This window comes from Xiphias gladius, chromosome 7, assembly GCF_016859285.1.
Source record: "Xiphias gladius isolate SHS-SW01 ecotype Sanya breed wild chromosome 7, ASM1685928v1, whole genome shotgun sequence".
Classification (NCBI taxonomy): domain Eukaryota; kingdom Metazoa; phylum Chordata; class Actinopteri; order Istiophoriformes; family Xiphiidae; genus Xiphias; species Xiphias gladius.
This window is the reverse complement of record NC_053406.1, coordinates 15,350,303-15,361,431: the sequence shown is the minus strand read 5'-3', so window position 1 is coordinate 15,361,431 and position 11,129 is coordinate 15,350,303. Positions and strand designations below refer to the sequence as shown.

General features: G+C 41.0%; 1 protein-coding gene across 1 annotated transcript; it reads left to right on the top strand.

The window, feature by feature from the left end:
- The first annotated feature begins 2,705 nt into the window (after positions 1 to 2,705).
- hepacama (hepatic and glial cell adhesion molecule a) lies at positions 2,706 to 9,750 on the top strand. The gene is made up of 7 exons (XM_040131503.1): positions 2,706 to 2,840; positions 5,452 to 5,799; positions 6,144 to 6,425; positions 7,895 to 7,985; positions 8,243 to 8,310; positions 8,511 to 8,581; positions 9,388 to 9,750. Exons 1-7 carry the CDS (start codon positions 2,744 to 2,746, stop codon positions 9,748 to 9,750), a joined length of 1,320 nt encoding a protein of 439 aa, XP_039987437.1. The 5' UTR covers positions 2,706 to 2,743.
- The last annotated feature ends 1,379 nt before the right edge of the window (positions 9,751 to 11,129 follow it).

Below are 11,129 nucleotides of genomic sequence, written 5' to 3'. Positions count from 1 at the left end.
ACGCTGCACAAACTCCAACTGCACATCCTTTTTCAAACAGGAAAATAACAACCCCTACTTTAGTATGCAGATCCGGCTGGAGTCACTCATTCTCACTCTCATGCACAAATGAACACACACATACACAGGTTCTTGGTTGTGTCACCAGCTTTAGAGGTAGGACAACCAACATGAGTCTTGTTCTCAGTGGTTTTTGCAGAGCAAGAGTGCAAAGCACTTCCTTCTCAGGCTGACATTCCTCCTCCGCCACACTCTCGTACATCCTCTACGGGTTTTATATGGACCTATTCTCTCTTTTCTCCTACTCAGTCCCAGAGGTGCCATGGCCACGTTCTCCTGTCTCTTTAATGACTGTGGGTGAACAATCAATATCCTGCACACCTCCAAACATAGCACAGCACCCACTTGGTGCTGTAGATTGAATTCTGAGAGGTGGGAAAAAGACATGTTTTCAAAAGCAAAAACAAAATTTGCCTGAAAATCCTGTTAGTGAGGGTCTTAATAGGTCCTCGTGTGAGTCATGCGAGCGAGTTTGTAAAGCACATGGTAGCCTTAAACCTCCCAGAGAATAGTAGTTCTGTCCCTTCCTTTTACAACTTGTTAAGCTTAAGTTGACTATTTTAGGAGTAGATCATATGAAAGATCTACTTGGCTGGTTCGTTCTCTCTCTCTCAGACAGCTTGTCAGTGAAAGAGGATCTCTGTTCACTCCTGGGTGATAATTGGTGATGAGTAAGCCAGGACAAAACAGCAGGGGGCGCAGTTATTCGCTTTCCAGTTGTTATCCCTGTAGCCTCACAATCTTAGGAGATAGAGTATTTGTTAATACACTTAGCAGTAATGAGAGGATATAAATGAGTGGGCTCTATTGCCACAGCTGCATAAACAATGCCTGATAGATCACCATCTGTCACACTGTAAAATAGAGGATATGATATCAGCATCCTGGTGCGTCACATTGTAAAGATACATTTTGTCACATCTGTATGTCTGAGATGGCATCAGTCTCGCTTTGGACTACATGTGACAATGGTTGCTGTCATACCACATGCAACCAGACTGCCTGAGACACACAGGCCCCGTCTGTGCCCCGTCTCTCTTACTCTATTGACTGGGAAACGTCCCCCTTGATTTAGAGTGTGTTAGAAGATGAGAGGAAGAGGGAGGTGCTGCTTCTAGCGAGGGCAGAGGTGGAGGGGAGAGGTTCGGCTTTGATGGCTGACTACACGGGAGTCTGAGCTCTGGGAGAGTGATGGTGAGCAGCAGCTGTTCCCACAGTCCTGAAGCTTTCTGTCAACCATGTGTCATCTTCTGCATAAAACCTTCCTTTGTTGTCAAAGTAAATGCTCTAAAAACTCAACAAAAGGCTGCTTTCCTAAACTGGGAGAGGTGACTTATAAAGCAAATGACTCCTCAGTGCACACAGACTAAGGCCTTAATCTCCGAAAAATGACTGATATACATATGAGGACTTTACACATGGGTTCATGTCTGATTTAATAAAAAATGACATTGCAGCTTACAAGAAATTAGAACTCCAAGTTAGATGGGAAGTCAGGAGAAAGATCTAAAGCACTAAAATCCTTAATTCATACTAGTGAATTTTGACTTTTGGTACTCAAGCATTGTTTTTATCGTCAGACTTCCTGTCTTTTTGATGAAGCGCACGTGATGTTTTCCTTTTGTTTAATTTACACCTTCTGACCCATGCGTTGCACTCATTTTTTGTTTTTGTTTTTCACATGCACACTGGATATTGAAATGACAGGACAGAAAAAGAGCAAAAGTGATAGTGGTAACACACGTCACAACTGTAACGTCAAAACATTTCTCATTTCTCCAACACTCCATCAGTTCACTGTCTCAGTGCAGCCTCTACACCATCTAGAGGGAGAAATAGGTACAAGTCTTTTCTTTTTATTGGTTTCCTTGTATTTGTTATCTTTATTCCTTTATGCAGCTCTCAGCCAGGTACAGTGCCATGGATCATGCACCTGACAGGTGCCGTAGCAACAAAATGCTTCAAGGCTCTGTGTGTTTGTGTGTGGGTCAACGGTAGGGCTTGTTGCCAAGAGACAAATTGTGAGTTTATTGTGAGGCTCCAGTCCAGAGGAGAAGTTTTGACAATGTGACATAAGTGGGCCAACGAAGGGGGAAGAGAGTTGTTTTTCAAGCTCAGACATTTCAGAGCTTGAAGTGGGCTCCTCTTAGAGCCGCAGTTTTGGCTGAAGTACAGTAGTTTCCTCCATCAGGAATTCTTGCAAAGTAGCTCAACTCAATGTTTAATTCAACACTTTCATGGTTTACTTAGGGTGTAAAGCAAAAAAAGAAAAAAAAGACAGCACTTTTTTTTTGAGGAAGCTTTGAAAAATGACAGTTGATTTAAGATAAATAACCACCACAAAAAGCAAACTCTATTTTTTTTCAGCTCCTTTTCTGAAATTATAGTGTTGAGTGGAAGAGGGGAGCTCATCGACACTATGTCTCTGTCTCACTCAAACATACACACACAATCACACACACACACACACACACACACACACACACAAACACACACACATACACAGTTGGCTGTTGTTGGCTTTGACTTGGGTGCTGTGAGGAGAGTGGGGCTCAGTGTGATCAGGCAGAGGCCAGTGTCGCAGGCAGGCAGGCAGTGGAGAGAGTGTTGAGCCGCCGAGACGTGCCCAGGGTGGATAAACCATGCTCACTAAGTGGGAGAAAGACTCTGCCCAGGACACAAGATGAAGGCGGAGAGGAAGACCTCCTCTACAAGCGACAGTTTCAATGACATTCCTGCCCTACTGACGCTAGTTGGCCTCCTCCTCCTTCTCTTCACAGGTAAGTCCAAACATTTGTTGGCCTATCCAGAGATTAGAGGATGACAAATTTCCTGGGGACTGCTACTGTATGATTCAGATGATGACCAAACAAGTGGAATTTACTTAAATTGTGAAATTCTGACGGAAAGAGAAACCTGACGGGGCCAATTATCATTAATTATCCTTTCAAGTAACATCTTTTTAAATTCTTGTCTTGTTTTACAGACTGTGGTTTACTCTCTTTGTGTCACTCTACAACCAGATCAAAACCTTGGAAGTAAAGTTAATCCAGGTTGAGTTAGTTGAAGGTGTTTTTTTTTTTTTGTGCCCTTGTCTTCCAGCACAATGGATTCGCTCATGGGTAGTGCTCGATATTGGGCCCCTCATCAAATGCTCAATGGGGCCTGCGGTGGCTATTGTAGGTGTGTTAGGAGGGGATGTGTAGGTTAAGTGTGATGATATCAAGTTTTGTGGAGAGCTATTGAATAGGGCGGGGCTTTAGGTGAGTTCATTTAAGTGAAAAAGTGATGTCAAAAGTTTACTACTTGTTGATTTTGGTTTTATAATGTGCGATTCGATATCATGGCCGTACCAAGGGTCCAGTTTACCCAACCAGGCCAGTTTTGATAGAATCACTGGATCCTGTGTCTATCTCCAACTTCACCAGTGACAAAGAGTTTCTCTCTCCCTCTCTCCTTCTCTCCCTCTCTAACCCTCTCTCACTCTTTTCAAACGAGCTCCAACAATCATGCCCTTTGTCTTATTGCCTTGGCAACCCCTGTCAGGCGGACCAAATGGTTACCACGGCAATGAGGCGATGCCCTGCTAACTGCCTCACTGCAAAGAATAGGGAACATTGCGGAGTCTCTCACTCTGTCGTCTCTCCCCTCTCTCTCCTGGGTCGATTTTTCCATCACTGAGGCCTAACAGTAGGATGCCCCTCACAGGCCTGCAGCCAATGTTTGGATCTCCATATGTCCAGCTGAGTTATGGGAACTTCCACTGTGAACATAATAGCTTTGCTATGTTTGGTTTCCAAGACAGGGCTCCTCTATAAAGGATGAAATGTGGCTCACACTGCAATACCTTATCCCTGTACCCCTGTGGGAGGTGGAGGATAATTGGGGAGCACAAATCAAAATTAGTTATTACTTGTTCACAACGAGGGGTCGTGAGGAATTCTGAGAAGAAACAGATTAGTGATCAAGACATGACTAGGCATCATGGGCCAGGGTAAAAGCCAAGCAACATGTGTGCATGTGAGTGTGTTTGTGTGCAAAATGCATACCATCTCTACTCATTAAGTCAGCAACCAAGAAAAAAACATCTTTGACAAAGGCCTAAAGAATGAAGGCCCTTTCTGCCAGCATCAAGGTTTCAAAAAAGGAACTTCTTAGTAAGTAAAAGGAATTAAATGTTTTATTGTTTACATCCAGAAAGAGTAAATTGTTTTGTAGTTAGGGATAGGAAGATATAATGCAGACCCATGAAATAAATTGTTTCATTCAAAGAAATATTCAAATTCGTATTCAAATAATTTTCACATAATCTGAACTATTCAAAGTCAGTGAAATGTAATATAAAATTGTTTACACAGGGGATTTTGCATAAAAAGCAATACTTAGTGTATTGCTGTGTCTCATATAGTAGCACAAGGTTTTCAGCAGTGATGGAAAAAGAACTGGAAAAGCAGTGTTGATATAATGGAAAAATATTCATATTTTCTTTTTCAGTTACTGATAAAGTGTGGAGAACAGCAGCAAACTTAGGTCAAATGCAAATATCTAAATAATTATTTTAAATTAATTACTAGATACTTACATTGGACCTTGGCATGCAGTTTTCCTTTTTCTATGTTTGATGTTTTAGGCCCCGTGGCATCTCAGCATTGTGCTGTGAGTGTGGTGATCTTACATTAAGAGAATTATTTTTTGTGTTACAAGCTTTCTGAAATGTTATGTTTAAATATGCAAATGATGCATAGTCTAATTAAATATATACTAATTTGCATAGATTTCCAGAAAAAAAATTCTTAACACTGGATTAAGTGAGGTTCAAAATTCTTGTCTAATGTTGTTAACATATGAGAGCCAAAGGCTTTTACAGTGGGGATTTTGGATATCTCTTTTCATCACTCCGTGAATCAGAATCTTTCAACGGCCGTAAAAAAATCGAATCAAATAAATGAAGTACAGTAACAAGTCCAATATTTTTTGAAACACATTTCAATATATTAGATGTAGTGGTGGAAAAACTAAAAATCTCACAAACGGGAATTTTAAAGTAAAATGATAGTACATTAATAGTGTATTTGCACTGTACCTGCGTAAATGTGGTTTGTTATTTTCTACCTCTGGTGTATAGGGCCTTTGCATCCATGCCCCTTCACTGCACTGATTTTTCATTTCTGTTTGTACTGGTAGTAGTAGCAGGCTTTATGTGTATTTTTGCATAAGTCCTCTATTGTTTCAGTGCGTGTGAATAGTTGATTCCTGTGATCTCCGCTCACTGGCGGAGCATCAAAGGCAACATAGTAACTGTCCCCAAAACAACTCCGTGGTATCCTTGTACTCCCCTCTGCCTCCTCTTCAGTTTGAGATTTCACCAGTGTCTCTTTGCCTTTTATCCAGGTGAGGTGTCGGGGGTGAATGTGACCAGCCAAACCCAGGTGGTGAGGGGCACAGTGGGCAAAGAGGCCCTGTTGTCAGTCAGCTACTCCAGCAGCAGCTCCGACAAGCCTGTGATTAAGTGGCAGCTAAAGAGGAACAAAGAGAAACCTATCACCGTTGTGCAGTCCATAGGAACGGACATCATAGGGAACCTTAGGCCAGAGTACCGCAACCGTATCCTGGTTTTTGAGAACGGGTCACTGCTGCTACACAACCTGCAGTTGTCAGACGAAGGGGCGTACGAAGTGGAGATCTCCATCACAGATGACAGCTTCACTGGAGAGCACTACATTGAGCTCACTGTGGATGGTACGCAGTATGATCTTCCTTCTAAAGAGCTGGTTTCTCTCATATTTCAAAATATATGAGCAATCAGAGCAGGACACTGAAGAGGAGTTATGAGCTAAAAAAGAAAAAAAAATCAGTACAAGTTGAAAATACATTATCTTGCCCAAGAGAGTGTAATTGTAATACTGAAGTTTACTTTTTCAGAGGACGATACAGAGTGATTCACAGTGTTGGTGGTGCTCTTACTAAGACGCTACCGTCGATTCCTCTTATCAGTCGTTCTTATATAACTAGAGGTCAACAACCCTCTCATTTCTTTGAATTTCAATCTCAAGCACCACGTGTCTTTGCCCTGTCATCCTCAGTTCCTGTGTCCAAACCTTATATCCAGATGATGGCTTCGTCCGTCCTGGAGTACAGTGAGTTCTTCAACCTGCACTGTTCCCACGATAACGGCACAAAGCCCATCTACAGCTGGCTGAAGGGAGGCAAGGTGCAGACCAATGACTCACGCCTGCTGCTCTCACATGACCAAAAAGTGCTGACCATCTCACGTGTCTTGATGTCAGACGATGACATTTATGCCTGCAAAGTGGACAACCCCATCAGCAGCATGAGGAGCATACCTGTCAGGCTCACCGTCTACAGTAGGTGGCATGTTACACCGGTAGGATCTCAAGTTATTCAAGTTCACGTCAGGGAAGAAGAGATGCTGATATAATAGCGTCAGACAGGTTTCAGGCCAAGGCGGAAGATGTATTCGGATGCTTTACTTAAGTAAAAGTCGCAATTCCACAGTGTAAAAATACTCAAATTGTAGCTAAAGTATCAAAAGTACACATTATGCAGAAAGACCATTGTCAGTGTTATATTGTTATATATCAAAATATCAGATTGTCATTACTTATGCAATCATCTGCAAAGAGAATTTTAATGTTGTAGCTGGTTGAGGTGGAGCCAATGTAAGCCACTGTATATATGGTTGCATGGATTTATCTGTAAAAGTGCATCATATTTAATGAGATGATCATTCGTTTTGTTTGTGAAATTTTAATCTGCAAATTAACTATATAACTATAACTGTTAGATAAATGTATCAGAGTCAAAAGTTACATTATTTTATTATGGAAATACTTAAGTACAAGTACCTCAAAATTGTAATTAAGTGCAGTACTTGAGTACATGTACTTACTTAAATTCCACTACTGGTTTCTGGTTTTAATAATTTCTTTCCTTAATACCAAACAATCTGATTTTTAAAAAAATATATGATTATGAAAACTGCATATATTTTATCTCTTTGTGCAACAAACGTCCATTTTCAGTAACTAGCACAAGCAAGCATCATCTCATGCTGACCCATACACAAGCATGCCTGCCTCTCTAATAATGTTGCGTACAGCGAGTGCAAATCCAGGCTGTGGGTGCAGCAGAGTTGGCTCAGAGCGGCTATTACTGGGCGCCAGTGTAGAGCCACATGTCAGGCTGAGAGAGACCGGGAGAGGCAGTCTAATCCAATGAATGGACAGTTATTTATGAGGAAGGAGCATAAAAAGAAGGTAGGTGGGGGGAACGCTTTGCCTCAGTGGACCTCAGTAATCCTGACTTCATTATTGCTGCACTGTGATGTGCCGCATGAAGAGACAGCTACAGGCCCTCAAACTGTTCTCTGTTCCCTCTATAGGACCATGGCACAAAGTCTCAAAGTGACTACCCCAATGTGCTGTTTCACTGCCGCTTATTCATGCCAGCACCTTCAAAAGATTTGGCAAGCAGTGGGAAAAAAAAGTGTTTTTGCCTTGAAGACACAACTTCATCTGCTCTTGCAAACCTTACTTTCCCAGTGTCAAAAACAAAAATAGGACAAGGTTGACAGAAGCTTTGAATGCAGTACAGCTGTAAAGCAGGTTTAAGCCTTGAAGTTTATAGATGTGAGGCAAAAGTACAAGTCAGTGGTTAAGTGAGAGGGAAGCTGCATTGCCCTGCTTTTATTGATCCAAACCTCTCTGTTTCCCTTTCTTTCTTTCTTTCTTTCTTTCTTTCTTTCTTCTTTCTTTCTTTCTTTCTCTCTTTCTCTCTTTATGTTCTCCTCTACCTCTCTACCACTGTGGTTCAGGACGGAGCTCGCTATACATCATCCTGTCCACCGGGGGCATATTCCTCCTCATCACCCTGGTGACAGTGTGTGCCTGTTGGAAACCTTCCAAGTGAGAGCTACTATTTCTTCTTTTCCCTCTTCTCGCTCTCTCCGTCTCTTTCTTCCTGTCTCTTTCTCTCTCCCTGTCTCTCATTGGCTTTGATATGTAGGATGTGATGAGAATCTCAAGTAGCTCAACAGTGTCACAATACTCTATTACTCTGAACATTGAGTGGAAAATTGGTGAACAGAGTGACCCGTAGGTTATATAAACCACAGTTTTGAAACAAGGTTTGGATGTGATGTGTTTTATTTTTCTTGCTGTAGAAAGAAGCATCGACCTGTCCCACAAAGAGCTCCCATCTATGTAGAGCAGAGTGAAAATGGCCATGATGGTGAGCAAGTCACAGTTTCCCCGGATGCTACGGGAAGACAAAAGGGTTCAACATACACAGATACTTTTACACTTTTTATTATATTGTAATGTTTGTAACCTTTCAAATATGTCGCACAACACTCAAGAATTGTTTTACACATTCATTTAACTAGTCAGCCAAATGCCAACCATACCTAAAATGATCATATTTATTTGCAGTTGATGTTGTACCCAAACCAACTACACTTGGTCGAAGGAGTCCAATGCCTCTTTATGTTCTCACTGAAGATGTAAGTCACTCTCTTTTCTCCCGAAATTTCCTTTTAGCATTTACATTAGCCGCTAACAGCTTTATGATAATGAAACAAGACTGAGAGTTTAGAGCCATGCTAGCATCTCTATGTGGTTGCACTCAGGCACAGCTGTGCTTTGTGCTGAAAGCCAAGATCTTAGTTTGCATTAGTTTGCAACATTTTCTACTGTAGAACTCGCCACAAAGTCTGGCTGAGGCTGATGAGAATATAATGGTTTATGAGTAATTATTCATAAATCTAAGTCTTGCAAAGAATTTAACTTTTGACCTGACAATAATGCTAAAGGAAAAGTTCAAGTGCAATCACCAAAGTTGTTACATTTAATCCTATGGGTGACATGAGCGTCTTTACCAAATTTCATGGCAATCTACACAATGGTTGTTGAAACAATTTACTAAAAAACGCAAATGTGAACCTAATAGTGTCGCTGGAGGATAAATCGGGGTCACTAGATGAAGTCATTAGGCTTCATCCTCTGGGCACAAAAAAAAAATCTTTGCGTTAACACATCCAATAGTTGTCAAAAAATTTCCCTAAAAGCCAAAAATGTCAACCTCAGTCATTAGGATTCATCCTCTGGGGACCGTGAATGGCAATCCACCGGATAGAGATTTCTCACTCTGACAGACCAACACTGCTATCCATAGTGACATGCTGCTAGCATGTCTAAGAACATGCCCTGGTTGATCTTTTGGTACAAATTATGGCTTAATTGAAATGAGAATCATGGATAAAACACCACAGATGATGATTGTAACGCGTCTATCCTCTTCTTGTTTCAGGAGACTCTTGAGCGTTTGGAAGAATGTTCTGGCAATGCTGTCAGCCAATCAGAAATGAGTATCCCTGCTACCTATGCTCCAGTCCTTCCTCCGTCATCCAACAGAACTGAGCGCCCCATCTGGTCTGCCCCACGCAGGTACCCCCGCAGCCCTTCTCCACTGGCACAACCTCTCCCACAGCCCCTTCCAGGTCCTCCGCTACGCCCTATCCGCTCACCTGCTCACTCCCCCGGTTCATCTCCACGCAGTTTCAGCCCAATAAGAAAGGTCCGTTCTCCAGTAGGCATCCCAACTAGCCACCTGCCTGTGGAGGCAGCGTGTCCAGATCCCAGCGATCAGACTCACTGTCCATCCCAACAGTGACGACTGCACGATTCTCAACATTCCTGGGATGTATCCTTTCATTCTGTGATATGTAAAGTACATGTATAGTTTTTTGCTCCTCTGTTGCATCCTGAGGATAACGAGGATAATGGATTTGATGCACTAGGTGAAGAGATGAGTTCCCTTTCAGCTAACTCTTTGTCATATTCCATTATTTATCATCAATTTCTCTTTGGCTATGCACGATATTTCTGTAGTTCTTTGATGATGTACTGTGATATGAAAAATTATATCCTGTCAGCATGTAGTATTTCATGTATATGATGCAGAGAGAGTAAAGAATTTCGAGCTCTGGTATATATTTTGCTTCTTGTTGCAATACAAATTTTACTGGGAACATTTGATAAATGCCTGTACATATATAAGTTAATTGTGTTGAGGGGTTTTTCTGTTTTGTTTCATTTTTTTTGTTTTTTTTGTTTTTTTTTCCCTTTTAAGAATTAAACCCCAAACTGAATTCTTATTCTACATTAGGTCATTGTATAACCTAAGGTAATAAAACAATTTAAATAGTTTGTAGTTTGTCATCATTGTAATATTTTTATTTTTAATATTATAATGATATTTTGTTATGCACACCATCCAACAAAGTCATGATGCCACAAACCTTCCTTTTATCTTTTGGTTTATGTTCTGTGAGCGTAGTTCCTGTCTCGTCCATTAGGTGTCACCCATACATCTCCTTAAAATACTCTATTTCGATGCACACTTGTCGGGGAAAACTTCCAAAGAGATAGATTTACTTGTATATGCACCTTTACCCCATTTCATAAACTTTTTTTGAATCCATTAAGTGTAGCTGCTGACATATGACATTTTGGAGTATATTGTGCAAGGTTATGTTTTATGCTTTCAATGTGTAATGACTGTGTAATGACTTTAACCTCCTTGCTTTACCTAAAGAGGACATGGTTAACTAATGGCAAAGTGCCTCTTACTCTTCAATTACTTGACATTTGCAGGTCAGTGAGGATCAAGCTATGCTCAAACCCACAGTTATACCTTGATCATCAACAAGAAGAAAATATTCGAAATTATAATTATCATAGAAAATGTGAGCAAGTGAATGTCAAGAGGCTATTATGTGCACTCAAGTCAGTCAGTTCTGAATTAATGCAGGCCATTCAGTTCAATCATGGAGCCTCCAAATGATTTGCTATTTTTAATCACTTATTGAAAAACTGTACCTGAAAATTTGGCAACTGCATCTATGCATAGGCGTAATAATTACTTAATGTGGGGTTTATGTTATTCTGACTACACTGCATGCTGTTTTTTTTTTCCATGGCGCAAAAACACTGACAGAGAGCCTGGAATAAAAAGACCAAAAAGATTAAAGATTAAAAGGATGTGCTGAA